The 27,832-nt window shown below is 53.4% G+C and overlaps 9 protein-coding genes across 9 annotated transcripts; 6 read left to right on the top strand and 3 right to left on the bottom strand.

The window, feature by feature from the left end:
• Nucleotides 1–366: 366 nt before the first annotated feature.
• On the top strand, nucleotides 367–2,820 carry SEPMUDRAFT_79937 (uncharacterized protein). The gene is made up of 2 exons (XM_016910232.1): nucleotides 367–2,049; nucleotides 2,102–2,820. The coding sequence occupies exon 1, from the start codon at nucleotides 493–495 to the stop codon at nucleotides 1,441–1,443; it is 951 nt and encodes a 316-aa protein (XP_016763462.1). The 5' UTR covers nucleotides 367–492; the 3' UTR covers nucleotides 1,444–2,049; nucleotides 2,102–2,820.
• SEPMUDRAFT_39222 (uncharacterized protein) lies at nucleotides 1,860–2,589 on the top strand (the record flags this gene model as incomplete). The annotated part of the gene is made up of 2 exons (XM_016908738.1): nucleotides 1,860–2,049; nucleotides 2,102–2,589. 2 exons carry the CDS (start codon nucleotides 1,860–1,862, stop codon nucleotides 2,587–2,589), a joined length of 678 nt encoding a protein of 225 aa, XP_016763463.1.
• A 196-nt stretch (nucleotides 2,821–3,016) lies between the features above and the next one.
• On the bottom strand, nucleotides 3,017–4,341 carry SEPMUDRAFT_60056 (S-adenosyl-L-methionine-dependent methyltransferase; the record flags this gene model as incomplete). Its single annotated transcript, XM_016909514.1, has 3 exons — nucleotides 3,017–3,387; nucleotides 3,557–3,916; nucleotides 4,047–4,341. The coding sequence occupies 3 exons, from the start codon at nucleotides 4,339–4,341 to the stop codon at nucleotides 3,197–3,199; spliced, it is 846 nt and encodes a 281-aa protein (XP_016763461.1). The 3' UTR covers nucleotides 3,017–3,196.
• A 281-nt stretch (nucleotides 4,342–4,622) lies between these two features.
• On the bottom strand, nucleotides 4,623–8,332 carry SEPMUDRAFT_147252 (uncharacterized protein). The gene is made up of 3 exons (XM_016904179.1): nucleotides 7,870–8,332; nucleotides 5,470–7,735; nucleotides 4,623–5,409 (listed from the first exon to the last, which is right to left on the bottom strand). The coding sequence occupies exons 1-3, from the start codon at nucleotides 8,060–8,062 to the stop codon at nucleotides 5,265–5,267; spliced, it is 2,604 nt and encodes an 867-aa protein (XP_016763460.1). The 5' UTR covers nucleotides 8,063–8,332; the 3' UTR covers nucleotides 4,623–5,264.
• A 2,668-nt stretch (nucleotides 8,333–11,000) lies between these two features.
• Nucleotides 11,001–11,464, top strand: SEPMUDRAFT_147251 (uncharacterized protein). Its single transcript, XM_016904178.1, has one exon. It carries the CDS (start codon nucleotides 11,046–11,048, stop codon nucleotides 11,262–11,264), a length of 219 nt encoding a protein of 72 aa, XP_016763459.1. The 5' UTR covers nucleotides 11,001–11,045; the 3' UTR covers nucleotides 11,265–11,464.
• A 308-nt stretch (nucleotides 11,465–11,772) lies between these two features.
• Nucleotides 11,773–16,708, top strand: SEPMUDRAFT_147250 (ras GEF). Its single transcript, XM_016904177.1, has 3 exons — nucleotides 11,773–12,923; nucleotides 13,006–15,830; nucleotides 15,934–16,708. The coding sequence occupies exons 1-3, from the start codon at nucleotides 12,300–12,302 to the stop codon at nucleotides 15,959–15,961; spliced, it is 3,477 nt and encodes a 1,158-aa protein (XP_016763458.1). The 5' UTR covers nucleotides 11,773–12,299; the 3' UTR covers nucleotides 15,962–16,708.
• Nucleotides 16,709–16,805: 97 nt separating this feature from the next.
• On the top strand, nucleotides 16,806–18,006 carry SEPMUDRAFT_147249 (glycoside hydrolase family 16 protein). Its single transcript, XM_016904176.1, has one exon. It carries the CDS (start codon nucleotides 16,830–16,832, stop codon nucleotides 17,970–17,972), a length of 1,143 nt encoding a protein of 380 aa, XP_016763457.1. The 5' UTR covers nucleotides 16,806–16,829; the 3' UTR covers nucleotides 17,973–18,006.
• A 557-nt stretch (nucleotides 18,007–18,563) lies between these two features.
• SEPMUDRAFT_147248 (uncharacterized protein) lies at nucleotides 18,564–19,661 on the bottom strand. The gene has a single exon (XM_016904175.1). It carries the CDS (start codon nucleotides 19,632–19,634, stop codon nucleotides 18,852–18,854), a length of 783 nt encoding a protein of 260 aa, XP_016763456.1. The 5' UTR covers nucleotides 19,635–19,661; the 3' UTR covers nucleotides 18,564–18,851.
• Nucleotides 19,662–23,142: 3,481 nt separating this feature from the next.
• SEPMUDRAFT_147247 (uncharacterized protein) lies at nucleotides 23,143–27,813 on the top strand. The gene has a single exon (XM_016904174.1). It carries the CDS (start codon nucleotides 23,173–23,175, stop codon nucleotides 27,766–27,768), a length of 4,596 nt encoding a protein of 1,531 aa, XP_016763455.1. The 5' UTR covers nucleotides 23,143–23,172; the 3' UTR covers nucleotides 27,769–27,813.
• The last annotated feature ends 19 nt before the right edge of the window (nucleotides 27,814–27,832 follow it).

Here is a 27,832-nt window from a genome sequence, read left to right as displayed (position 1 = left end):
CATGTACCTAGGCTAGGGTGACATTCGGTATCTGTTGACACGAAGCCTACACGTCTACGAGCGAAAGCAGGATATGATTCGGCAGATTGCACAGCGGCGGGAGAGCAATGGCACCTCAAGTAGATATACAGGTCGTGATTCGACTCGTGAATACATGATACACCCAACTTGGTCGTAGAATATCCATACGGGTAATATAGTAGTGCCTTAGTAAGGTGAGGAATGTTACTGTCGTCATGGAGCATCGCGGGCGCCGGGCCGCTTCCCTTCCCAGGTTCCAGCTGCTGTCGATCTTGTCAGCTTCTGTCAGAATCATCCCGAGCTCTGCCATTCTCTTCCATTTCTTCCTCTTTCCACCCATCTTACCTTCCATTTACCTGTACTTCTACACCCTCGCGCCAACGATACCATTCGTGTCGACATCGTCACCAGCAGTGATGTGACCGGCCACCACCACCACTCCATGGACCAGGCCATCTCCATCGACCACCGATGACGTCTAACCGGCTACAGCTCTTGCGAACGCTTTTGCCATCTCGCCTGCGCGCCAACCATGCTCATGCCATCACCATCACCGCTGCCACTCCCTGTCCCGAGCCGAACGTCTGTTTGAACAATTCTTGCAGATGCTTCGCCCGCGTCAACGACGTCGACCCATGGAGCAGAGACATCTGGTTTACAAGTGCTGCGCCGCGACACCTAGCGTCTGATCTCCCTCCCTCCTCCGACTACAAACCGCCCGACGAGAGGACTGTCAAGCTGGGTCGCACAGTCAGATTACTGCACGAACGATTGCCGACTTTGCTCAAAGAGCCCCTTCCGTCAGAGACACTATCACCAAGCATCACGCTCCACCTCTTCCCATCGACGCATCCACATCTACCCACGGTGTCTGGCCGTCTGGGGTACATTGCTGCGTTATGGACTGCGCCAGTAGCCTGGGGTCGTATGCCGCTGATTGGCAATGTGAGGCTCGAGATTCTGGCAGAAAGGATGATACAGAACGGAGGTACGGCTGTGCCACTGGCCCAACGTGAAGAGAAGCTGGTCGTGAAGTGGAAAACATGCGGCAAGACTACACATCGTGATGGAACGGGTGGCATTTATCGAGGTATGGGATTGGCTGCCAAGGACCCTGTGGAGAAGATTAGGGGCTTCATTGCAGGCACACGACAAGGCTCACAAGCGGATGAAGAGCCCGAGGAGTTTCGCGGCATCTTCATCTTCGAATTTGACGAGGAAGGCCGCATCAGTAAGCACACCATCGAGCACGCTGAAGAAGGCGGGCACTGGGACCGTACTGCGCGAGTGGTGTCTGTGACGGATTGGCTGCTAGGCCATCTGAATGGTAAGAGACGATACGATGAGCCTGCACTCGCGCTGTGTGAAGAGAGACCGCACTGTCGCGGGATACGGCTGGTCGATCGAAGAGAACCGCATTGATCGGGTCAATGCCTGTGATGATACCCAGACGATGGCGCAGCCTGAGAAACACGCTTTGAGAAAATGCGGGGCGTGGTTTGTATATTATCCTGTCTGGCGGTTAAAGCAAAGCATCTACGCTCAGCTGTACATATGTACCAACGACACGAAATCCGATGATCCCTCTTATGACACAGCAGAAGCTGAGCTCAGCGCAAGCCTGTCGACGCCTCCCCGCTCGGCCCCAGCCTATAAGTTTGCAGCTTCGGCTCCCCAGCTCCGTCAGCGGCGACGCTGCGTCGCCCACAACACTATCTGAAACTTCACTCAGAGCAGCTCTACTCTAGCTGAAGGACCCATCAGTTGATACCAACCAGGCATCCATCCTGAGGTCTTCAGCTGCCTCCCATATCCACCTTCCAAATTCTGAATACAACATGGCGTTCCACGTCAAGAGGACAAGAACTGTCGAACAGAAACCTCTGAAGCAATACAACGGTATACGATCTACTATCTGGGCTCCTCCTGAGCCCGGTAAGTCCGTCCGCGAGATACAGACGACGCATAGGCCCATTGACTTGCAGAAAATACCTGACAAGCTCAACTACCTGACACCCCCGCTCCACTGTAAGCCTTCCGTGCAGGCTCTATCGTAGCGCGTAGTACTCACACAAAGCAGGGCACTGGTACCAAGACGAGTTTTTTCACATCAGAGAAGGCCGTTTCATCTTCACCCTCGAAGGTCAAAACATGACTATATCTGCCTCTGACCCGCAGCCGATTCGCGTACCAGCCGGCGCTCGTCATACGTTCAGAGTAGATGACACTCACGCAGGACCATGCACGATGGAGATCTCCGCCCCTGTTTTGCCCCGATCGCCCACGAGCTCACCCGAAGCAGAGGGTGTGAGCGAGAGGTTCTTCCGCAACCTCTACTCCTACTTGGACGATTGCTATGTGCAAGGTGCCAGTCCTAGCTTGTTCCAATTGCTCATCTTCTTGGACTCTGCCGAAACATCTTTGGCTTTTCCTGGGCCTGGTTGGCTTGTCAGACCTGCGAGTTGGCTGCTGGGCGTCGTGCTGGGAAGGTGGATCGGTGGCTTCATTCTGGGATACCGGGCCAGCTATGAGGAGTACTGGAAGGATTCTGAGCTGAAGGAAGACTGAATGTGTGTGTGTGTGTGTGTGTGTGTGTGTGTGTGTGTGTGTGAAAGAGAAAGAGAAAGAGCTGAACAGGGTCTCTTGACCTGCAAGCGTTCAGACCAGATCGAAAGGGCTCTGGACTCCGATCACTATATTCCTGCCATATGGAGTGAACGTCCCGATGGTCGAAACTATGTAGTACGACATAGATCCCGAACAAGACCGCTGGCCTAGGAACCAGATCCTCGTATGAACGTAATTGATCTCGTCCCATGCCGAAACCTTGGCGAGGAGTTCAAGCTCTTGGAAACCGTTTCTGCCAAGTCCGTAGTTGGTCGGTAGGTCTTACAAGTTCACTTCACTTACCTTCCCACCTATGGTGAACTGACCCCCTTTGTCTATAATGGAATGTTTTCCATACATAAAAGCCCAAGGAGTCGAGGTCAACAGTCTCCCCAGCACGATAGATATATATTTCGCAAGAACCAACCCGACGTCCTCATATATAAGGTAGGTACGCAATGACACATTGCAATCCCTCCCGACTCCCGCGAGCCCAATTATCTATCGAGAAAACCAGTTCCTTCCCATCCTTTTCTAGGCGAGGCTCACATGCATGCATATCATTCACTCAATTCAGCTTCTCAAACCTCTTCTTCGTCAAAGATCCAGACACATGAGGAATCGTGTCGTACGGCCCTTCGCCTTCGCCCGTCACGATGTTGACGTCTTCCCACTCGCCCGCTTGCAAGATCCACTCGTCCGTTGGTCGGCAGATGTCGCAGCCTCCGAAGAAGTGTGGCCAGATGAGATTGATGGCTTCTGTTGGAAGGAGGGTTAAAGAGAAGAGCGTTAGCATAGGTAGGACTTAATAGGTAAATTCTTTGTTTTCGATTTATGACGACAAGAACAGAGACAACATAAACAACACAACATGAAAAGAGTGAAGCAAAAGAATGAAAAAGAGTAAAGGAAAAAAGAAACCACCTACTTTGCCAATACCCCACAAAACTACTCTGATACTTCGTCTTCACATGCTCATACATCAACCACTTGCCCCCCGGTTTCAACAACGGATACAATTCCCTTATAATCACCTGCGGAGTCGGAATCGAACATAAACTCTGCACGGTAATAATCGTATCAATCGAACCCGGCGCAATCCCTCCTCGGGTCTTCAATTCCTGCGCTCCACATCCTATGACTTCATATACATCGCTCAAACCCGCCTCTGCGGCTTGTTGTCGCAATAGAGCGTGCATGCCGCGATTCGGCTCGACGCCGTAGATTTTGGTGATGGTGGGGTTATGAGCGCGACCGAAGACGGAGAGCCATTGACCTGTTCCTGGGCCTAGGAAAATTTACGCAAAATCATACAGATGGGTAAGATGTCAGTCAACTATTCCTCACCCCTTTTTTTCCTTTCTTTTCTATAACAAAAGAAAGATAGTAGGAGAAGAAGAAAAAACAAAACAACTCACCAATATCCAAACACACCCCCGTAGCATTCCTCTCCAACAACGGCAATACCACCGGAGCAGCAAAATCTCTTGATTTGGGACCAAAAAATGCCCAAAAGCGTGAAAACCAATGTTCTTTGAATTCGGCAAAGGAGAAAAATGCCCCCCATTGGAAAGAGCAGACGAGATGGATGATGGTGGGGAAAATGTAAATTGCCGAGTAGGAGAGTAGGAGAAAGGGACGGAGGAGGTTGAGGGGGCCGGATGCGGTGGTGATGTCTTTTTTCTTGTTCTGATCATTGGGGGGAGGAGACATTGTTGTTGATGTTGGTGTGGTTGTTGTTGTGAGGGAATATGGATATATATATTGCTGCGGGATGATGATTGAAAAAAAAAACGAGATGAAAGGAGGGGGAGAGGAGGAGGATATATCTCTCTCTCGAGTTCCACACATACCAGATATATATCCACACGCGTGTACAGGGTGTACAATGCATCATGATGGGACATGGAAATTCACTTCGAGGACCCCCACTACGGTCTACCTTATCAATCGATAACCGGATAGATACATACCCGGTCAAAGCCACATCACAGGTTGTTATGTCCTATACCACGATACAAATGATTCAAGTACAAGTAAGGTGAGGTAGGTGCCGTATTTACTCCAGAAATTGCCTTCAATACATCCATATAATACAACTTTTTTCGAGCGCCTCAATTCTCCCACTCCGCCTCGTCCTGCGCCGCTGTCAAAGCGCGAGGGGAGACGCCAACCATAATAAGAAAAAATGGATGCTTGTAAACGAACATGGTATAGAACAAAACAGCAAGGTGAAGAGACGCAGTCGCAGTCAGCACTCGTCCGACCAACAGGATCCCAGCCCTTCACGCGGACCAGCCGGTTCGAGAGCGTCACCTCAGCGTGCGTCCCATGGTGACACTGCTCGAGTAGTATTAGATGGGTGTGGTGAGGTACACACGTTCCCGTGAGTGAAGCAGTCGATCTGTACCAGTCTGTGTACGCTTGCCGAAAGGATGGAAGCAGTCGTCGCTTCGGATAGCTGCCGAGATGTTGCTGGTACCAATATTCCCTCCTCCATAGTTAAAACGCCGGAATCAAACAATGTGCATTTGGTACAGAAGATGAACGAGCAGCCGCCACGTGTGCGTGCGTGTGGTATCATTCTATTAGTGCAGTCCCGGAAAAGAAAAAATGTCGTAATGAGTCGTGAATTACTAGTAGGCCGTCACTTCTGTCGCGTGTGGCGCCAACACCGTAGGCGTGATGCTGCCGTTATGCTGCTCAGCCATGACAGCATCCTCATATCCGATGAGTGCCTGACTGTGCAGCTTGAAGGATTCGCCCATGAGCTTGGTTATGCTATAGCACATTTGTTAGTGTAAGGACTTCCAAACGTCACGGGCAGACTGATTTACGTACCCCCAAACGACCACTTCATCGATCATACTGCCCCATAATCTCGCCACCGTGGAGCTCAGCTTCTGCCCAAAACCATCGACGGTATCGTCATCAAACAACGAACGCAGCTTTTGGTACATGGCCGACTCCTGCGCCGTCGCGGGATCCTCGTCGTGTTCAACGCGCCATAGCCACAGGCTCAGGATGACTATCAGGTCCAGCCCGCAGAGTGGATGTTCAATGCTCCAGTTAGTTGCAGAAGTCCGTGCCACCCATCTGATGCCTTGAAGTGCCGCGACTTCGATGCAATCATAGCAAGACTGAATTACTGTCAGCATTTCCTGGCTCCGCTTCACTTTCTCTCGAGCGTGAGTCATTGCGGCTGCCACCTCGTACGAATCGTGGTAACGAAGTGCTTCCTGAATGGCCTTGAGATCGACCAACAGCCTGGTGCGCGTGTTCCGGTACATCGCCATCGCGTTGAAGATCAGAGGATGACCTTTGTGAGGCGCACTCAGCTGTACGACCACAGTCTCGGGCTCGCAGATCTCGAGAGACTTCTCCCACGTTTCGAGGGCCAGGCGTAGTTTATACTCCGTCACCACGTCCTGGAGGGCTTCGGGACTGCGCTTGTGATACCACACTTCGAGGAAAAGCGCATTGATCATCACCCGCGTGGCGAACGCACTGTAACGTGCAGTCTCACCCTGAAACAGAGCATCGTGCGCTTCTCGGAAGGTGATGATTGTGGATGCTGTCAGACTTTCGGTCCAACTTTCATTATCCGCCGGGTCCAGATTCCATAACGTCTCCGAGGAGGGCAGTTCCAGAGTGTCAAACTCGTTGAAGCTGATAGCCGGGGTGTGGTTGTAGGTGAGAGTCAGCAGGCCGAAGAAAATATAGACAGCATAATACGTCCGCCTACAACCTTCATCCTCGATCCAATCTCCATGGGTTGGTTGTCGCCCTTCCCGCGCTTCGCTACGCTTGTGCAGTTCGTACCTGTTGCCGGCAACCATGTTGGCAAGTAGGGACTTCATGGAGCATGCCCATTCCAGACCTTTGGGATCCCCACTCCAGCTCGCAAAGCTCATATTCAGCAGGGAGGCTTGCATCATCCAAAGAGGGCACTTTCGCGAGCTGAAATCGTCCTTCTTTTGTAGGAACTGCTGCACGAGAACTTTCGAGCCAATGTGCAACATGTACGCCTGATCTTGCTCGAATGTATAGAGTGCACCTATCGACAACACAGCGAGCAACAGTGGAGCAGGTACAGTAGCTGGGTTGAACGATGCCGGGTGCAGGAAGGGCAGATGGTGATGGAAGAAGTTGAAGTAGGTCGACAAGTAGCGATTAAGCACAGGCGTCAGTGGAAGACGGAAGGTATGCACAAGTGCATCCTCGCTGTCGCAATGGCGGATGTTTTCCAGCAGAAGATTCATCTGGTCTTCGCTTTCGATTTGCGGTGCCCTCGCCATGGTGCATTGCTGAGCCGGGCCGGGGGATCTTCTGTAATCTACAGGCGAGACTGGACCCATCATGACTGGAAATGGTGATAGAGGCCCATTTGGAGTCAGACCACCAATCATGGAAGATCCACCAAAGGAGGGAAGACCATCTTGCTGACTCTCAGAACGCTCCATGAGTGGCGGCAGCGAAGCATTCGAGGCGCCCAACGTCGCATTAGCATTGGAGAATGGCAAGAGGTCATGAGAGCCATCGCCGGTAGATGCAATTGATGAAGCCGCCTTCGGCAGTTGCGTTGTGCTGATCGTCTGGGGCAGCATCTGGTCCCAGCCATGCATTTGCGGGAGGGTCATGGAGCCTGGATACGGGGGCGCCGACGTGTCCATCATAGTTGGAAGACCGTGGACGGGTGAGAGGAGTGGCTCTGTGGTGATGGAACTGATGTCTTGTCCTGACATGGCGGCCTTTTGCTGGAAGTTAGTCATGAGCATGGCAGCTTGCTCGACGTCGAGCACGTTAGCGTTGTCGGTAAATTGCTCGAAGTCGGCAGCATCGAGCTCCGCATTCTTGGTCGCATTGTCATTGGTCTGCTGCTGCTGTTGCTGCTGTTGCTGTTGCTGTTGTTGTTGCTGCTGCGGCTGCGGCTGCTGTGTCGGGGCTGCATTCGCCGTCGCGGCCTTGTTCTTGCGCTTGTTGCCTTCGCTCTGCAGAGGAACGCCGCCATCTTTGGCGTGGACGGTACGGTCGTGGCGCAGGAGCAGGTCTCTGCGGACGAAGGTGCTGCGACACTTCATACACTTGAAAGGTCGCTCCTTGGTGTCTGTCGATAGGTCGTGCCGTCAGCTTGAGTTCTGTGCGTGTTTCGACAACCCCGCCGCCAACTTTGCTCATCGCGTGCAGCTCTTCGCGATCGCGCGCTGCCCCACCAACCATCCATCAAAAAAGTGTACTTACGGGACCGTTCATGACGCGAGCGATGTTCTGAACGCGAAAAGGCGCGATTGCAGAACTGACACTTGTAGCGCTTCTCCTTTTCCTTCGTCTCCCCTCCTCCTCCTCCTCCTGCTGCTGCTGCTGAAGCCTTGCGACCCGTGGCAGGCGGTGCTGCGGAGGCGGCGGGCATGGTGGCGCCGGCGACGGCGGACATGGTCGCTGGGGTTGCGGACGGGCGTTTGCGATGTTGAAGAGGTGCCCGGCGCAGCCAGCGACTCGGATGTTTTAAATCGTGATGGGCTGTGGTATGTTTCGATGCGTTTCTTGCATAGCGAGCATGTGGTGCGCGCCGATTTGAAAGCAATCGACGACTTTGGGAGCGATGATGCTTTCTCTGCCAACGACGTGGGAAGGATGGTGCGCGACAGGTAGACGCGAGAGAGAGTGTGGTGATGAGACTCGAGGAGGGGTCGATAACAGAGGCTGGTGGGATGGGAAGGAGGGAGAGAGAAAGGAGATGGACCGCGCACACGACTTGTGAACACACAGACTCAAGCAAGCCACACGCTGCTGCTAAACCTGCCGAGAGCGCACCGGCGTAGAGCGAGCGAGCGGGGGACTTTCTTCCGGATCGAACGCTGCGTGCTGTCATTTTTCAATCTATCATTTAGCGTGCCCGCCCGCCTACTAACACATGCATCATCATCATCAGCAGCAGCAGCAGCAGTAGCAGCATCATCATCACGACCGCCCACCCGTCTAGGGACGAGGGTATTACCTTATTATGACCGTCGACATGTATTATGATGGACAGCACAGCACTTCACTTGCGTGCGCCGTGCGGGACACGCGCCAGTCAGCGTCCACAAGACTCCACAGGCCACACGGCCACGGCGACGGCCAGAGTCTAAAAAGAATCACGGGCACGGCATGCCTAGAACTGCCTCCCCAAGCAGTTTCCCAGCGTCCCACGCGTCCCGCTCGCGTGGCTGCGATCATATACAGCCTGACCTGCTCCTCGCAACGAGGAAGCATTGTGGCAGGGCAGGGCAGGGCAGGACAGGACAGGGCCGAAATAGTGTTGGCTGGCATCTGTTCCAGTTCTTCGCTGGACATCTAAACGCGTCTCGACAGTACCTAGTTCTATTGTGATGACTGCTTGACCGCTCTACGGACATCCACAATGCTGCAGTTACTATCGAATACATACCTCACTTGCCTACTCTGCTACCTGGTATGTATCCTTCCTTGGTCTACACCGCCTGACACGCAACCATCTACCCATGCTGTTGATTCACGTCGCTACTGCTAGTCACCACTACGAGTCGTGATTCTCGTGAAAAAACGCTGAGGCTCAGCACCACCCCTCCTTACCGCCACTCCGCTCCTATCCAACTTGGGTTGTTTCTCTTTCGATATGTGGCGCAGTTGCTGGGCCCTGCACGTTATGACCGTAAAAGAAGTGGCCAATTTTCACGATTGGCTTCGAGCCATCTGGTAATCTCACAGGTTGCGCACTGCCACTGGACCGTGTCCGCTGCATTCCACGAGCCTTGTTGCTGGTTCTCGCCGTTATCTTTGGCGCACGGGGAACAGTATGGCCCCACTTCGCGAGTGGCGGTCTGCGCCGGCCCGTCGATTTGAGCTCGACGGCTCGCGGAAGCAGCAGGTTTGCAACCGGTCACGTTTCCAGACTAAATTTTCAGGAGTTGCCCCTCGCAAGTGAATCAACAAGTCTCCATCAATCTTATCAGCCCAACCCAGCCCTGCTGCATATCAGCGAGCAGATCAGATCCAATTACTATAAGGTACATGTAGGTAGAGCCTCACTCACATCGCTGCTGGGCCCTGATTTGCAAGCTGCAGCGTACCCATCTTGTCCAAACAACGAGTGCAACAGAACAAGAAGCCCGCAGTCATTGGTTGATTAACAATTTCGGTTTACCAGAATCGGCCCAGATTCCTCAAAGTAGTAGTTATCCCCACCTGCTCCACACTGCACTACACTCGCAACTTGTCTGTCTCGCACGGCCGATATTCCCAAAATAGAGAATGAAAAATGCGCTCTGCAGGTGAAGCAACATTGACGGTGTTTTGAACAAGTCTCACATCAATTTGTGTATCGTCGCTGATATACTAGCACACCACGCCGCTTACACGAGAACAATTAGTTGAGGAGTGCTGCCCTGTCAACACCTGACATTACTCGTCGCTCCTCATGACACTGACGAGGGGCACCGCATTGACCAAAAATCTCGTAGCAACGTGTTTGAAACGCTGACACAGTCTGACAGATACATCTCTACCAAAGTCTACTACCTCCTATTGTTCGGCTCGGTGCTCCCTATGCGATACCCGAGAACCTTCGGTGCTTTGTGATAGCAGTGGCCAATCAATATCCAACGCCGCAGTCGCTTGCTGTGTATTGCAGGCCGATGCCGTCGGCTAGTACTGCAGAAGTCCGGCTTCTTGACTCCCGAAGAGAGCTATGGGGACCGGGATAGCATCGGCGGGGGCATCGTTCCCCTTCCACGCGCTGATGACTAGCGCGACGCGACTGAAGCCAGATGCCGGAAGGTTGGGTAGCTCATCATACAGCATCTTCGCGTATCCAAGCGCAAAACAATATTGTAGGAGCGGGCCGTCCTCGTCAGGCCTACGATCCGGTGTAAAGGTACGATCCGCTTCATCCGTCAGGACACTTGGAATGATTTTGTGGAGATGCTGTCTGATGTTGTGTTTCTGACACCAGATTCCACACCTACATGTTTTTCTCATGCATGCCAAAATCTGCTGTGTGTCTTGGCGAAAGGATAGCAAAGCTGCAAGACAGACGGCGATCAGGCCCCCATCACACTTCCTCTGATGGCTTATCGGTGACGGAAAGTTATTATGATTGGATATTCTGCGTAGGACCGCAATTCCGCAAATACCTTGTGCGTTTGGAGTAGTTATCTCTATTCCGGCAGAATGGGTTCACCAAATAACACTTACCGGTCTCACTAACCATGTCTACGGAGACAGAGTCTAGAAGATCCCCAGGGTTATCAACATATTGCCAAGGTTGAAAGGCCGAGACAGCTTCACGCAGCAGCAGCTTGCGATGTAGAGGACTGATGCGCAAGCCCTTCAGGGCCCATCTGGCTTACCCAGCGCAGACAAGTCTACCGAGTTGTGATCTACATGCAAACGAAAGGATGCGTGCGTGCCCTTTGATCACAGAAGAGCGCACATCTCACAGGTGCCCTCACGTTCGACTCGGGTTTCGAGAAATGAAAGTATCCCTGCTGGCACCAGGGGGACCTGACTTCTACAGACGCACATGGGAGATCAATGACGGATTGAATTTGTTCGACTGTCCTCTGTGTGGCCTCAAGCAAGAACGGCGGGGTCTTTGGGCATTGAGATGTTGCTGATAAGTCCTAGTGTGTGAGCGGTACCTGAGATGCTGTGGGAGCTTGCTTGGACCTTTGACTACAGTACCATAGCGCAATGGGTGTGCGGAATGGTTGATATGTAGAGAGTAGAGAGTAGAGAGGGAGAACCTGAATACGGTTCTCGAATCAGGGAACTGCTGTGGCCTCTGCTGTCTGTCTCGAGAGGTTGGGCTGCAGCTGCGGGGCGAGGAGAAGACAAGACGAGGCGAGACGACGAGGACGAGGTGTGCGGTGGTGCACTGCCGAAAAGCAGCACCATGCCATCCATTTATCTCTCCCTCCTTTAGGTAGCTGGCTGTCTAACTATGTTTCACTGCGGTGTATGAGCTACCGTAGCCCATCCTCGTCCTCGTTTGTTTTCGCTGCTCTGGACTCTTCCGCTCCGGACAACTGCAGATCAATGCTGCGGAGTCACGTGCCTGTTGCGACGAGAAGAGGTGAGGAGATCTTTGAGAAGCATTGGCGGCTCCACGCAGCGAATCAAGACGGCAGACAGCGTGGTGAGTTGCTTGCACCAACGCCGTTCCAGCTGCCAGCAACGTCTGCAGCAAATCGCGTGTGGCCACGAGACTCTGTCTGGTGCTGAGCTGCGTGTGCAAGTCCCCGCGAGCGTGAAGCGTGAAGGGTCTTTTGGTGGTCGCTTGTGCTCAAAGCGCCCGCGACAACGAGCCCTCGGAACCAGCACAGCAGCAAGGGGCGGCATACTGGACCGCCAACGAAACCACGACGACGGCGCGAGCGGGTGGGCGAGGAGAGCATTCGGCCTCCATTCCAGTGCGCGCTCATCACACGAATCTACCTCCCTCCAACTCCACACGAGACGAGAGACCACCGCCCGGCCGAGAACAACGAGGCCACGGTAGCCATCTGTTCCGCCAGGATCCAATACCCACCGTGTCGCCGCTCACACACCCCAACGCTGACGGACCGACGTGCGGCGGGAACATTACAACACTGGAGTGAACACGCTTCGAGAGGGCAGGCGCGACCGCCGGGAGGAAGTTGCACAGCACGATGAACGGCGGACTAGCGGGCAGCACGAGCACGGGAGGCCAGTTGTACGTGCGGGCGCTGTATGACTATGAGGCCGATGACCGCACGAGCTTGAGCTTCCGGCAAGGAGACATTATACAAGTCATCACGCAACTGGAGAGTGGGTGGTGGGACGGTGTGATTCACGGCGTGCGAGGATGGTTTCCCAGCAATTACTGCTCCATGGTGGCGTCGCCAGCATATGATGATGGAACTGCGCGCCCAGGAAGAGGCGAGTCTGATGCGGACGGGTCGGGCGAAGACTACGATGATCAGACGCAGACACAGCTCGGACAGAGTCCAGACGCGGCCAACAGATCGCAAGAAGAAGCGGCATTTTGGATTCCACAGGCCACGCCCGACGGTCGACTGTTCTACTTCAATACCTTGACCGGCGAGAGCACCATGGAGCTGCCTCTGGAAGCGCCGACTTCAGCGAACGAGTCGGGACCACGCGATCGCACCAACATCTACATTCCTGACGTTACGCGACCTCCGGCCGAATTCCTGCATCAATCGGGCTACGGAGGCGACGACGACACGGACTACGCGTCGCAGTCAGAAGCGGAAGACGCTTTTCGTACACGAGGATCGAACCCCTCGAGCGTAAGTAACACACACTCGCACGTTGTTGCACCCTTCTAGAAGTACGCGTGACACCTCACTAACGCAAATTATCTGTCAGCAGCGACGCAGACGCTCGTATCTGTCCGACGGCGTGTCACCTGCAACGTCCATGGATTCGCTGAATGCTACCTCTCTGCTGAGTCGTTCTCGCACCAATCTTACAGAAGCAAGCAATGCATCGATTTCGGCGATGCAGCAGGGTATCCCGCCAATTGGTACCACCATGACTTCCTTCGCTAACGCACCTGGTAACACATCGAGCACCTCGTTATTACCTCGGAGGTTCTTTGATGATGCTCACGCCATTCCACTGACTTGGACTACTATGGTCGAAGACATGCGCAGAGCCGTTCAGCGATACAGAGAAGTCATCAACGCCGGCGACCGATCAGAGTACGTTCGCAAAGCAGAAGACATATCCGATCATCTGCGTCTGCTCCTGGCTGCGGGATCTGGCACTACCGACAACCACTCGGGCAACCCATCCATTATTTCAACTAATAAGGCTCTTTACCCTCATTTCAGAGAGATGATGTCAAGGTTCTCAAAGCTCGTTCTTTCATCTCACATCGCGGCCGCCGACTTTCCGTCACCGGATTCTACCCACAAGTGCTTGCAAGAGGCCGAGGGCGTTCTGCATGGCGTTTACGGCTTTGTTGAAGTCGCGCGACAACAACGTGGCGAAGAAATCCCGAGGCTGACGCCTGGCTTTGTTACTGGAAGCCGGGTTGCTGGCAACTGGCAGACCAATGGGCTGGACCGGAAAGACGCCTTGGCCTCTATGTCCTTTATGGATGACGAGCAGGACAATGCGCTCGAGCCACGCGAGGAATTGAACCAAGCGCTTCTCGACCGTCTGGAGGATTTGAAGCGACTAATTAACACGAGCATCAAGAAGCTCGACGAGCACCTCCTCCTTCGCGACAAGCTGATTACTCCTCACAAGCACCGACAAATTGGCGATTCTGTCTGCAAGACAGGAAGTGGGGTGATTGAAGTTTGTCGACCCTATCTGTCTGCCATTGAGTCGATCAATCTGGCTCCACTACACACTGCGCTGCAATCCCCACAATTGAACGATTTCGCCGAACACAAACAGAAATTGTACGACTCCACGTCAGATCTGATCGTGGCGTGTCAAGCGGTAGCGAGCCCTCTGGGCGATGAGTGGGCCGAAGTCAGAGGTCCGTCATTGGAAGAGCGTCTCGGTCGGGTGAAAACTGTCGGCAGGGATCTGGACGTCGCCGCGTCTCAGATACACTTCTCGCTGCAACTCTTATCGGAATTGATGCCCGCCGCACAAGGGCAACAACCAGAGTCAACCCAGCGTGATTCAACTCAAAAAGATTCCCATCGTTTGACTGACGGTGGCGCGCCGTATGAACAACATCATCGCCACAGCTCAAAGGGTCTCCGCCCCGCAATCGCCGATGTTGGCCAGTCACGCTCCTACACCGAGGGTTCAACACCGATACGCGATGCTCAGCGACAAGGCGAAAGCTCCAAGGCTAGTCGCTTCTTTGGGGAAATGCCTGCAGAGAACATGTCTGTCTCGACCGGTGGTGGACGTGACTCCGAGGAGATGCCCAATTATCTCCAGCTGGATCACGAAGGTGAGATCGCCTACGATACAAAAACAGACGTACCGCAGCTTCGCGGAGGCACCCTTACAGCACTCGTGGAGCAACTCACCAGACACGACCGTCTGGATTCGCCTTTCAACAACACATTTCTCCTTACCTACCGGTCCTTTACCACTGGGCCGGAGTTGTTCGAGCTGCTTGTGAAGCGATGGAATATACAACCTCCACCCGGTGTGGCCGATCAGGACCTTCAAATCTGGATCGATAAGAAACAGAAGCCGATTCGATTTCGCGTGGTGAACATTATGAAGTCATGGTTCGACAACTACTGGATGGAGCCGAACGACGAGACCAGCCAGCTATTGATGCAACGCGTATACCAGTTTGCGAAAGGCACGGTGCAATCCACCAGCACACCTGGTGCCGGACCATTAATGACATCCATTGAGCAACGAATGAGGGGGCACGATGCATCGAACAAACGACTTGTGCTCACGCTGAACTCGCAAGCACCTCAACCTATCATACCGAAGAACATGAAGAAGCTCAAGTTCCTCGACATTGATGCGCTTGAGTTTGCACGACAGCTGACGATTATCGAATCGAAGCTTTATGGCAAGATTAAGCCTACGGAATGTTTGAACAAAACCTGGCAGAAAAAGCTCGCGCCCGGTGATCCTGACCCCGCTGAGAACGTCAAAGCCCTGATTCTCCACTCGAATCAACTTACCAACTGGGTGGCACAGATGATATTGACACAAGCGGATGTCAAGCGCCGTGTGGTGGTCATTAAGCACTTTGTCATGATCGCTGACAAGTGCCGCACACTGAACAACTTTTCGTGTCTGACGTCTATCATATCCGCTCTGGGCTCGGCGCCTATACATCGGCTCAACAGAACGTGGTCTCAGGTGAATGCGCGCACGACGCAGTCTTTGGAATCGATGCGGAAATTGATGGGCTCGACCAAGAACTTCAACGAGTACCGCGAGGCTCTGCACAAGGCGAATCCGCCATGCATCCCGTTCTTCGGCATCTACTTGACTGACTTGACCTTCATTGAGGACGGCATTCCCGGCATCATCAAGAAGACACAACTCATCAACTTTGCCAAGCGGGCCAAGACGGCAGAGGTGATTCGTGATATCCAGCAGTACCAGAACGTGCCATATGGGCTGCAGCCTGTGCCGGAGCTTCAAGAGTACATTCTGCGCAACATGTCGAGCGCGGGTGACGTGCACGAGATGTACGAGCGCAGTTTGCAGGTGGAGCCTCGTGAGCGAGAAGACGAGAAGATTGCAAGGTAAGCAAGCATGCAGGGTGTTTTTTTCCCCTTTCACGCTTCTCTCTCTCTCTCTCTCTCTCACACACACACACACACACACAATGCTAATCTTGATGTGCAGGCTGCTATCAGAATCAGGCTTCCTGTAGAACCGGGAGCGCAGCATCTCTGAAGCGTCATCCTCCTTCCCGGCAGTCAAGCTATCCGCAAAAAAATCGAAAAACGCTATGCAGTTCCAGCCCGGCGAAGTATGCTCCAGCCCGCCCAGCCCCAGAAGCGGCTGGTTTTCGTGAGCGACTACAGATGGGCCGAGCCGTGGACATGTCACAAGCACATCCGCATGCCGCACGCACATGACTCTTTAATTTTTGGGCTCTACGGATGGTCCAGCTAGGGATTCCGCCGGGCCAGGCAGAGCAAGCGGAAAGAGAGAAAGAAAGAGAACCATGGCAAGGAAATGGTAATTCATGAAATGGGAAGACGAACGTAACGATCAATGCTAAAAGAAGAGTGGTTGCTCAACAGTGCGCTGTGAGTCGAGTTCAGTTCGCATGCGTGGTAGACGCGTGGGGGATCATTTCAGTGATGGTTTGTCGTGTGCCGCCGAGAGAGAGGGGGGAGGGAATGGAGGGGGTTAGGGGGCGGCAGAGGGAGGTATGGGAGATGTGTGTTCATCTGCTGCACGTGTTGCGTGTCGATTACCTATCTATCAGAGAAAGACTTGTTCCACGGCAGCGGCCGCTAGCAAGTGGACATGTGCAGCAACGTGATTTCGTGCATGTGGAACGTAACAACGGAGAAGAGCTGAGCGAATGATGTTTGTTCCTGCTCACGTGCTCATTTATCTGCGGCGCCAGGAAACAACAAACCGTCCAGTGGTTTGCTGCTCTCTTCTGATTTTGCGGGAGAAGAAGCCCTTTCCGCCACCACTTCCGCCACCACCATCACTCCCACTACCCACCACCACCACCATCATTCCGCTCTCCTGGGGCAGCCGGGACTCCACCTTCATCCACCATGTTCCTCATTGCGCTCCCGATGCTACTCTTGTCGGCAAGAAGTGCGCATGCGAACTGTGAATGCGGGTACGCCATCGACGACAGCACCGTCTTCACCGAAGCGGTAGAGACCGACTTCCTTCACCTGGAAGACCTCGCTCCGGATGCGAACCACACCTGGATTCCGCAGGCCTACAATGTGACACGGACAGCCGCACGCGGACCCTATGGCAAATCGAGTCAAGTCGAAAACGTCGTGCCCAATCCTGTCCATGGCGGGCAGTTCGACTGGCTGGGGCCGGGCATTCGAGCGGAGGATCCAGGTCTGCAATTGTGGGTCCGAAGTGCGCTTCTTCCGTCGTCGTCGTCTTCTTCGCCCATTTCTTCTCCTGAAGACGGAGAAATGGTCCCGATGGCGGAAATTGTGTCTTCTCGCGACGATGTGCTCTATGGCAGCTTCCGCATCGGGATGAAAACGACGTCCGTGCCGGGGACGTGTGCTGCCTTCTTCTTCTATTTCAACGATTCCAATGAAATCGACATGGAGTTTTTGTCCAAACAGAATGTCAACAAAACTATCAATCTCGTCATTCAATCTCCTGAAAGCGCCAGTCGGGGCTACGCTTCTGGATCAGATTTCGATACTCGCACTCTTGCGTTCGGATCTCAGGAGGGGTACAACGAGTATCGATTCGACTGGCGTCCGGGACGAGTAGACTTTTATGCGAATTCGGTGTTGTTGTCGAGTATTTCCGACAATGTGCCCCAGTCGGCGGGGAAAATTCATGTTTCGCATTGGAGCAACGGGAATGATGGGTGGAGCGCGGGGCCTCCGAAAGAAGACGCCGTCATGACTGTCAGCTATGTCAAAGCGTATTTCAATTCGTCCGATGCGGGTGTCACCACGAAGTCGTTGGAGTCGTGTACGGAGGCGGCGTCACAGCAGGTGTGCAGAGTGCCAGACCAGACGGCGCCGCCCGATCCGGGAGGTGTCAATGGGAATGAGACTGGCCATACGACTTTCTTCACACTGCCGGGGTCTAATGCCACCATAGATGATGATGATGACCCGCCCCAGAAAGGCGACGGGAGTCGATGCGTATTTCCAGAGGCGTGGTGGACTGCTTCCATAGCGTTTGCCATTGTACTTCTTTTTACTTGATACCAGTTTATAATAATGAACACTTGCTATCTATCTATCTATCCGAATTTCATTTCCCCCCCTCGTTTTGTTCTCGTCTCCCTCCTATAGCACATGCTCGCTCTCGAGCTCCTGATCAAGCGTATAGGCCTTGACAGAAGAAATGGCAATAACTATTCCCACTCCACTAATACCACACATAATCGCAAACAAACATCCGCAACACCCACGCATACGCATCTCGCACACTCTCCCTGAACGGACTCTCCGTCATGGCTCGCAACGCCCATAACGCTGCCCTTGGTACGGCGCAGAGTGTTGAGGACAGCTGCTATGGTGACCACATGGGAGATTTCGTGGCAATATATATGACTTTGGAGATATAGCGCTGGAAGGACTCAGGTTTTCCGCTGCCTACTGCCTACGAGGCATGAAGAACATTTCACGTGCAAATACGCAAGGCCTCATAGGTGCACCATGAGGCGTACAAGTGTGTTGAAATACCCAGTAATCGCCAATGAGCATTGCTAAGTTGCTTTTCTTTGCTGGCCTTGCATTGCAAATTGTGATTGTCTTGATTTTCCACATTCGGGCCCGAGTATAGAGAGTGTTAGCGGTTACTGGTGAGATTGAGGCTATATCGACGTGGGAGTAACTACTCATCACTTATCATGCGAGGGATGTATGGTGCAATACGAAACGTGGGGGATAGAGATCGCTCGAAGCTGTTGCGGCGAGGGTAAACGCTGGCGGGTTTGTGGTGGCTGTTTTGGAGCCCACCTCAGGAATGGTATTGTATCGCTGCACGTGACGTGGGTGAACGAGATGGAGGGACTAGTGAGGCCTCTGTTCTTGTGATAATCGTGATCAAAAGCGCTCTGAACGTGGCCCCTTTCGGCGTTAGGAAGCGCTCTCGATGTCGTACCTGATTCTCAGGCCGCGTTCCACGAGCATGTCATACATCTGTCGATGTTCCTGCCGAACGACGGCCGATGTTTCTTCGTTTGCTATCAAACACTCAAGTCCCCGGAGAATGAAGCCTTTGTGCCAAGGTATATATCTCATGCCATCCAGTATAACGCGTTTGACTCTCTGCAGAGCAGACGTCTTCGATTGCTGTTCGAGGACCCTTACTCTGCTGAACTCCCACTCCAACCACACCATCCAAAGCGCCGGCGCGTGTTTAATCGGGCTATCAGGCAGCAGCACCGCGTTTGAGAATGTAGCTCGAATGTTGTTTTCCGTAGCGCCAGAGGCAGCTTGGTCTCCCACGCGGCGAACCTCCTGGACGAGCTTCACGAACCACTGCACAATGTCTGGTTGTGATGTACGTGCTAGTATCGGCACTTTCACCAATTCGCGGAGGCGATCCTGATCAGCCAGACAGGACCGTAGAGCGAGGAGAATACTATTGCTTGGGCACGTGCGAAGATCGCCATCAAGTTCATCGCGGAGTATCGATGGCTTGTATGCTTTACGTGCAATATGAAGACTGAGAAGCCTCGCCTTGTACTGCAATAGCAGCTCTAAGCTCACAACTGCTGCTGGATCACTCAGCAGGCGTGCATACTTCCCATAAGTAGCCAAAGCTGCATCGATTGCATGGTCCGATGTAAGATACGCGAGCCAAGCAAGAAGATCAGCGTACAAGCTGGCATGGCCATATCTACCAGCAAGGTGCATGCGGTCAAAGCTGCTCTCCAGCTCACGCCTCACCCTGAGTTGCTGCATTTTAGTGTCGCCGCTGGGTTCGCAGATCATCATCAAGCTGGAGAGAGGCGCACGGCCATCCGGGGAAAACTTGGCCAGACTAAGGAGGCGGCTATGGAATAGGACAACAAAGTCGTCTTGTTTCTCCTCTGGCAAGTTTGCTCGCATATGCACGGCAGTAGACCAGACTTGGAGCGGTTTCTGCATTTTTTTGCCTTCCCCAATGGCGACGAGCATGACTGCGTATGTGTTGTAGATTCGGAGACTGGTGGAGTGTGTTTTAAGAAGCTCCTTCGCAGCTTTTGACGCCAATGCACCGAAGTACCGCCACTTGAATGCAAGATAATACTCTGCAAGATCCTCGTCAAATTTGGTCGCCAGGATTCGCTCAAGCAAGCAAGCGACAAAGCTCACTATTTCGCCCGCGCCGAGAAGGTCAGCAGGAAAAGCATCCTCAAAAAGACTTTGTGCTGTTTCGTGCCTAGAAATGACAAGACCTATATTGTCATTGGCCCCTTCTATGATTGAGCTGCGGCGATGATGCGCCAAGTGAGTATCCCGATACCATGAGAGTGCGTTGCATAAAGGGCTTGCGGAAACCAGCCCAGAAGGTACTGGAGGTAATCCAAGAAAGCAGAGCGCTGCGCGTACTAGTATCCCGTCCAGATGTGAGAGGTCATGGCAAGCTTCGAGGACATCACGAATGTCAGAAAACATGACGTATCGGAAAGGATCTTCGACTGCGGCATCATCTTCGGCAGTGGTTGACAAAGGCAGGGACCTGTTCCAATCAGATTCGGCCGCAACTCGCTTGTCGAATGATTTGTCCCCTAAGGCCACCAACGACGGTCGATGCGGATCGCGGACGTTGCTGTCACGATCAGCATGGTATGTCTGCCAGCCTTGGGCATGCTGATCGCCTACTCGAGGACACTCGCTGTCCCAAAAGTCCTCAAACGCCGCTAGTTGATCCTGAAGGCAAGTAGTCTGCAAAGCTTTTGGCATGTGGTAATGCCACTCTAGGACTGCTTGCCAGATGGAAGTTGACAATTCCTGGTACCCGGCTTCCCGCACGAATCTGGTGTAGCGCAGCAGAACGTATGTCTGAAGTGAAGCGATCGACGGGGCCATTTCATCAATAGCTTCATCAACCGCTTTGCGCAGCAGGCGAAGACACTCCACGTAAGCCTCCTTGCATGTATCATAGCGGAAGCCACTGCCGTCTTGAGCAAAGTCCAAATATCTCGTCCAAAGCAGCGTACTGGATGGACACTCGGTGAGAGCTTCATGCCACTTTGATGCACGCTTGTTGCTGTCCCATATGAACCTGCCTTCGTCGATAATGGTAAGTAGCAGCTGCTCATAGCCCGGCTCGCCCTTGTGTATTGCATTTAATGCTTCACGCGCAACGGAAATTCGGAGGTCGGCGAGGGTGCGTCTCTCGGAGGAAGTAAAATGCGACACTTCTTCGCCAGGCTTGACTAGCGTTTCTTGATGCTCGATCAACGCCAGCCATAGGCTCAGGTTTTTTGGGGCTGCCTTGATCTGTCTTGATAGCAGTGCACTGTGCTGTCGTGCAGCTTGATCCAGACCATGATCAACATCACCAGTATCCGAGTCTGTGACGAAAGCGGCATCTTCATCATCTGGTTGTGCTCTTGCTTTGCCTTCGATCGATCGGTAGTCGATAGTCTCCTCTGGCGGGAGTGACGCCGTCTGCCGCTTACGAGAGGAATGAAGGTCGATATAATCGTTGGAATCTTCTTCCAGAGATGTTTCGCCTTTTGGGAGGATAAGCCGGTAGCGTGTCTTCAGACTGCGACCATATTTCGAAGTGAGTAGTCTCGGGGCTCTAGTAGTTGCGTTGCGCTTCCGGACGTTCATCAAACATACCTCCTTATCAGTACTTGCCTCGCGATCTATCTTGACATCCGTTGACAGACCAACGACATGGCCATAGCCAGTTCGACGATATGCAGCGATGCTATAGCGATGGAGGCTACCGTATTCCACATTCTTCGGATCACCTCGCCTGTCAACTACGAAAAGGTCTGAATCGTATGGGTCTGCATGATGTATGCCTTGAGCTGAATTTGCAGCTGATCTGGGCAAGTCATTTCGCTCGACCTGTGAGCGATGCTCTGGACTACGGTCGCGACGACTTCTGTGGCGAACTTCATGCGCTCGGTGTTCACTTGGGCGATCATGACTCCCGTGCTGCCCGTGCCGCCCATGTGCGTGCTCTCGGTGCTTGCGCTCAAGCTGCTCAGATGTGCTCACATGGCGAGTTCGCGCCTCTTCACGGCTCTCGCGACGCGTAGAACTCTCACTGCGAGAAGCTGGTCCAGGCTTGGCGTCTACTGCTTTTGCCTTGGGTGGTTTGAAGCTGCCGAACTTGGGCACATTGGCCTTTTCCATCGATATCCAGTCCGTGAAATGCTGTTCGAGATGCGTCGGGACTTGGCTGGTGTCCGACGCGGCGGAGAAGAGTCCAGAGGAGGGAGATGCCGGTGCCCAGCAGTGGTATAGATCCAGGTAAGGTCCCTTCTATTCACCTCGCTTAAACAGACTGTAGCTTGCTTGTCTGATGTCGTTGGCGAAGAGCTTGGCGGAGAATACCACCACCTTTGCACACTAGGCTACGAGAGAGCTGCAGGGTCCGAATTTAGCGATCAAAAAAAGTTCGAGGCCACTTTCTGACCTCGTCGTTGCGTAGACGAAGGAGAAAAGAGAAGAGGAGAGAAAGCGGAAGAGGCAGAGGAAGAGCAAGATCACAATGGCGACGGCTCTCCAGCAGCAGTTGGCGGCAATCGCTGCCAACAGCACACACCAACTCGACCTCAAGGCCCAAAAGGCCCGCCACAGCAAGTCGCTGCTGTTTGCGCCTCGAGAAGCGGCCACCCAAAAGTTCGATACCATCTACCAGATATGCCTCGAAGGCTTCGACGAGCTGTGCGAACTGGACGCGCGCTTCCGTCCGTTCGCGCGCAGTCTGTTCAGCGCCCAGAGCACGACCGAGGACCGCACCAATATGACGGCGGCGGAGAATGAAGAGCTGGACGCCGTCATCGTACGCTTCCTGGGACTGCTGGGTGGCCGACTGCTGCTCAAGCCCGCCATGAAGGCTATGGAGTGGCTAGTGCGTCGCTTCCGAGTGCAAGAATACACCACCGAGGCCGTCTTGTTGACCTTTCTGCCATACCACGCATCGCACATTTTCCCAACGCTGCTCTCGATTCTGCCGCCCCAGCTGCCACCCAACTTCCGCTTCCTACATCCATATGTCACGTCCCTCCAGAGTCCGCCACGACATGCCATTGTTGCTGCGGCCAGCAATCACTCCGCATTTTTTGCAGCCTTGAGCCAGTACGTGCTGCGCGTGGCGAAGCTCAAGCACCAGCAACCGCTGCTCCTGGGCTTTTGGGCGAGCGTTACTGCGCAGGCTGTGAATAACATGATCGACACCTCGCGATCCGGACGCAAAGAGGTTCGGAAGCAAAAGGAGGAGGATATGCTAACAAAGGTGCTGCCTGTGTTGCGAGGGGCCCTCAGCATACACGGTGTTCCAGAGCTCTACCTGGGCTCTTGCATGATTATGACCATTATGGCCAACAAAGCAGATCTCAGCGAAACCGCACTGAATGCCCTAATGGAGGCTGTGGCTGGCGGCTGGACCGAGCAGACTGTCGAGGACGGCATGATTTGTCTCTCGGTGCTCGCAGAAGAGAAGGAGCAGCTGAGCATGTCGAGGGGCACAGTCCACGCTTTGTTGAAGCAGGATGACTCTTTGGCCATCATCGAGCAGATCGGCACAAAGTGCAGGGTGGATAAGCTGCTTGCAGGCTTCGCATTGGGCGCTATTGACCAGATCAAGACTCACCAAGACCCTCTGGCGATCCAGTTGATGGCTGATGTGCTTGCTACGGATCTGTTGCCCGAAACGTATGCTGTACACGTTCTGGAGACTGCCATCAGAACTATTGTAAAGCTTCCAGCGGCTGCGTCTAATGCTAATGGTAGGCAAGAAATGCTAGCTGTTCTATCGAAAACGGCTGCGGAGGAGCGCGGATCTAAATTATTGCAAATGGCCGTGCAAAGGGCCAACGTGAATCTGACCGAATTGGACGCAGACCTATCGCTACGGCTGACTGACGCCGGTGAAATGGAGGAGGATGTCGATCAGATGCTTATCGACGATACATCTCATGACGACACTCCTGACAGCCGTATATCATTTGATGAATTGCCCAAGCTCAAGACCAAGGACTTTTCGTTTCTGGTGGGGGACGAGCAGACGACTTTCGAGGCTTATTGCCTGGCATTTCAGAAAGCACTACCCTCTAAACACGACTTGGCTACATATCTCAATCTGCCATCGCTTTCGAGGAGTACGGTCACGAAGCAGCCCACCACGCTTACGTTCTTTGCTCGTGCTTGGACGAGTGACGCTTCTGCTTCGGTGCGGGTCAAGGCCTTACAGGTTACCCGGGAGCTGCTTGATCAAATCAAAAAAAGTGGGAAGCTGCACGACATGCAGGCCTTAGTTCCATACATTATCACTGCGCTCGGCGACCCCATCAAAGCCGTACGGAGCGCGGCTGCCTCCGCCTGTATTGCGTTGCATGGCTTGTATGAGATCAGTCAGCTGAAGAGCATGGGCATTTGGGCCAAGGCTACCTTTTATGGAAACCACGGAGACAATGTGCGGTGGCTGTCGCCGACCGATGCGCACAGATTTCTTACAGATGCGCTATTACCGGTTCTTGAAGATTGTGTGGTTGACCAGAGCTACATCGTCCAGCATCTGGCAAACTCAATCAATGCCACTACTTCGCCTGGCAAGACCGACCGTAAAGAGTTGAAGCAAGCATTGCGGGCCAGCATATACGGGTACCTCGTGTCTCTCGTCCCTGTTACGCCAGTCTTGACTGTTAAACTTTGTCTACTAGATGTTTCGGGCAAGGTTGGCAAGATCGCAGGTCCAACAACACGTGTACAAACCCTCCTACCATACGTGAAGGAAACACTTGATGAGACCGCTCCCGCGTCTTTGTTCAAGGATAATGTGCAGTTGCGCAAGGCCTTGGTCAGCAACGTGACGCATCGTAGCGACGAGGAACTGCAATTCTTGAAAAAGCTGGCAACTGGTGGTTTTGGCGACGGACAAGCACATTATGGGTTCGCTCGCCTGCGCCAGATATGGCGTAGCATGAAGCTCAGTGCGCAGACTGAGCTTGCATCTTGGCTCTTGACAGTCTCGCTAGGCCACGGAGATTCGGCCGCGGCGGAGGAGACGCAGGCTCAAGCGCTGGAAACGCTGCGTGATCTGCCTTTACCTACCGAAATACTAGTGCACATGGTTGAAGGTCTTCCGACCGTTGCGCAGCTGCAAGGACAGACCACGCCGGCGAAAAAGCAACGAACTAGCAGGGTCTCTGACGTCTCTAAGCTGGCCAGTATTGACAAGGTCAAGCTCAACGCCGCCATCAGTCAGATTACCTTGGTGCTGGAGGTTGTGGAAGGTGCAAAGGCCGAGCAGCACCCTCAGTTGTTAAAGGGATTATTCTACCTTCTGAGCGAGCTCCAGCACTACAAAACATTGCTGGACTCCGAGCTCGTCTATCTCCAAGGCCTGCTGATTAACAACCTCCTGTCAGTGGTGAATGGTCTCAAGAATGCCTCGGGTAAGGATGTTGACCGCTCAGTCGTTCGTGCGGACCTGATTGTCGATTGTGTCCGAACCACATCAAGTACACAAGTGCACCAGTCTGCCTTGTTACTGATGTCTGCTTTGGCATCATGGGCTCCAGATCTTGTTCTGCACAGCGTCATGCCGCTGTTCACGTTCATGAGCTCTACGATATTGAAACAAGGAGACGACTACAGTGCTCACGTCACCGATCAGACCGTAGCACGCATCATACCGCCACTCGCGGCGTCGCTGAAGAAGAGAGGTCGGGATCTGATTACCGGTTCGGCAGAGCTGCTTCTGAGCTTCACCGCTGCCTTTGAACACATTCCACTGCATCGGCGTTCGGGACTTTTTCGGAATCTGGTGCAGACTCTAGGACCAGACGAGTCGCTCTTTGCAATCATGGCTATGCTCGTGGAGCGATACCCAGAAGACACGAGCGTACTGCCATTCATCTCCGACCTTATGAGCCACTTTGCATCCACTACTGAGCTCAACGCGATCAAGCAGTACCTGGGTATTGTCTTCGACACCCTGAAACCGAAGCGAGCACTGTCCGATGTCATTCTCGGCTTCGGCGAAAAGAGTGCAGAGGAAGCAAAGGCATCCACCATGGTGCTCCTCGAAGGCTTGGCCAGCATCATGTCTCGGCACGAGCTGCGAAATAAGCTCGCAAGGGAGCTCAAAAAGGGCAGCACGACGGCGGCCACGCTGCAGAGTAACTACTCTTCCATACTGGAGAAGACAATGCAGCTTGGGCTGCAGCTCAAGAACAACGAAGATTTGTCAGACAGTGCCACGAATGTCCTTACGGCACTTCTGGGCCTCATGCCGACAAGCGACTTCATCGAGTCGAGCGCCATGCTCATGCAGACCGGCTCCGACGAGATTAGACAGCAAGTGTTCTGGTCGCTGGAACAGCGTGTGGAGACGGCACGACGTGGCGATGCAACATTACAACAGGTCTTCATCGAGGTGCTACCGAATTGCGCCCTCTTCATATCAAAGGATCAGCCAATTCCCACCAGGATCGCGGCCATCACCTGCATGGACCGCATCGCGGACAAGTTTGGCAAGACCGATCGTTCGTCGGTCATGTCAGCTGCACAAGAGATTGCAGGAGATGCAGCTCTGGGCGAGCAGGACGATGATCTCCGCCGCATGTCCATTCTGTGCTTAGCCAGCATGGTGGAAGTGCTCGGAGATGAAATTATACCGATTTTGCCCAAGACTTTCGACACAGTCATTCGCTACATGCAGGAGACTGTGCGAGAGGGCGATGAGCCAAAGATGGAACTGCTTGTGGCTGGATTCAGCTTTGGCATGGCTGTGCTCGATCATGTTCCCTGGATGCTATCTGGAAAGTACCTGGATCGTCTCCTTGTGCTCGCAGCCGAGACTGACGCAGACACCGTCAAGCAGTTCACTCAACTCGCAGCCAAAAAGGTGTCAGCCAGCGACTTCTTCGGTGCTATTGAGCGCACTTGGTCCGAGATTGTCAAAATTTCCAATGAAGAAGGCATCCAGGCTGCACGAATTCACCTTTCGGCTCTGCACATCGCCGTTGAGCATCACAACAAGGCTACAATATCACAGCATGCTCAACTACTGTTCACCATTCTGCTGTCTGCTTTTGACTTGCGACGCCAGCTTGCAGACGCCGATGGCGACGACCACACATCTCTTTTCGATCTCGTCAATCAGACGACGATGCAAACTGTTCTCAAATTGAACGACGCCGCATTCAGACCCTTCTTCATACGTTTTGGCGAGTGGGCGATCAGTACTTTGCCACAAACGGACAGGGCTGGCGTTGTCCTCCGCTGCACAAGCCTCTACAGCTTTTCCCTTGCATTCTTCGAGCAACTCAAGAGCTTGGTCACCAGCTACGCCAGCTTCCTGCTTGAGAATGCAGCCTCTTTGCTCACGTCTTTGTCGCCAGGAAATGAGTCCGAATCGAAGCTATTCAACCTCGTTGTCGATACTCTGACCTCGAGTTTCTCGAACGATCAGGACGGCTTTTGGCAATCACCTGCGCACTTTGACACGATTTTCAAGCCGCTTGTATCTCGATTGAGTACAGCCTCCACGTACGATGTCAATGCCCATGTCATTCCCGCCATAACGGAACTGGCGGCATGTGTTTCGAGCCAAGAACACCACAAGGCCGTGAATGCTCTGATCATGACCTACATGAGACATGAGCACAGTGCAGTGCGACTGGCTGCCATCAAGACGGAGAGGGCGTTGACGGAGAGATTGCATATTGACTGGCTGCATTTGCTGCCGGAGATGCTGCCTTTTATCAGCGAACTGCAGGAGGACGAGGAGGGAGTCGTGGAGCGGGAATGCTTGAGATGGATAGGACAGATCGAGGAGGTTACTGGAGAGAGTCTGGAGGGAATGCTGCAGTAATTATCAGTAATCATGTACGGGTAGATATATGTCTGATACCTGCAGGTGTACCTATTATCAGTGA

The sequence above is a fragment of the Sphaerulina musiva genome (assembly GCF_000320565.1).
Source record: "Sphaerulina musiva SO2202 unplaced genomic scaffold SEPMUscaffold_2, whole genome shotgun sequence".
NCBI lineage: Eukaryota > Fungi > Ascomycota > Dothideomycetes > Mycosphaerellales > Mycosphaerellaceae > Sphaerulina > Sphaerulina musiva.
The sequence above is the reverse complement of the archived record's forward strand: the minus strand, read 5'-3'. Positions and strand labels throughout refer to the sequence as shown.

Coding starts and splice junctions, on each gene's coding strand:
- SEPMUDRAFT_79937 (XM_016910232.1), top strand. CDS start 493: ATGACGTCTAACCGGCTACAGCTCTTGCGAACGCTTTTGCCATCTCGC.
- SEPMUDRAFT_147252 (XM_016904179.1), bottom strand. CDS start 8,062: ATGTCCGCCGTCGCCGGCGCCACCATGCCCGCCGCCTCCGCAGCACCG. Junction 7,736..7,869: donor CTCGCGTCATGAACGGTCCC/GTAAGTACACTT, acceptor ACCTATCGACAG/ACACCAAGGAGCGACCTTTC. Junction 5,410..5,469: donor GATGAAGTGGTCGTTTGGGG/GTACGTAAATCA, acceptor AATGTGCTATAG/CATAACCAAGCTCATGGGCG.
- SEPMUDRAFT_147251 (XM_016904178.1), top strand. CDS start 11,046: ATGCGTGCGTGCCCTTTGATCACAGAAGAGCGCACATCTCACAGGTGC.
- SEPMUDRAFT_147250 (XM_016904177.1), top strand. CDS start 12,300: ATGAACGGCGGACTAGCGGGCAGCACGAGCACGGGAGGCCAGTTGTAC. Junction 12,924..13,005: donor GAGGATCGAACCCCTCGAGC/GTAAGTAACACA, acceptor ATCTGTCAGCAG/CGACGCAGACGCTCGTATCT. Junction 15,831..15,933: donor GAAGACGAGAAGATTGCAAG/GTAAGCAAGCAT, acceptor CTTGATGTGCAG/GCTGCTATCAGAATCAGGCT.
- SEPMUDRAFT_147249 (XM_016904176.1), top strand. CDS start 16,830: ATGTTCCTCATTGCGCTCCCGATGCTACTCTTGTCGGCAAGAAGTGCG.
- SEPMUDRAFT_147248 (XM_016904175.1), bottom strand. CDS start 19,634: ATGCACCTTGCTGGTAGATATGGCCATGCCAGCTTGTACGCTGATCTT.
- SEPMUDRAFT_147247 (XM_016904174.1), top strand. CDS start 23,173: ATGCTAACAAAGGTGCTGCCTGTGTTGCGAGGGGCCCTCAGCATACAC.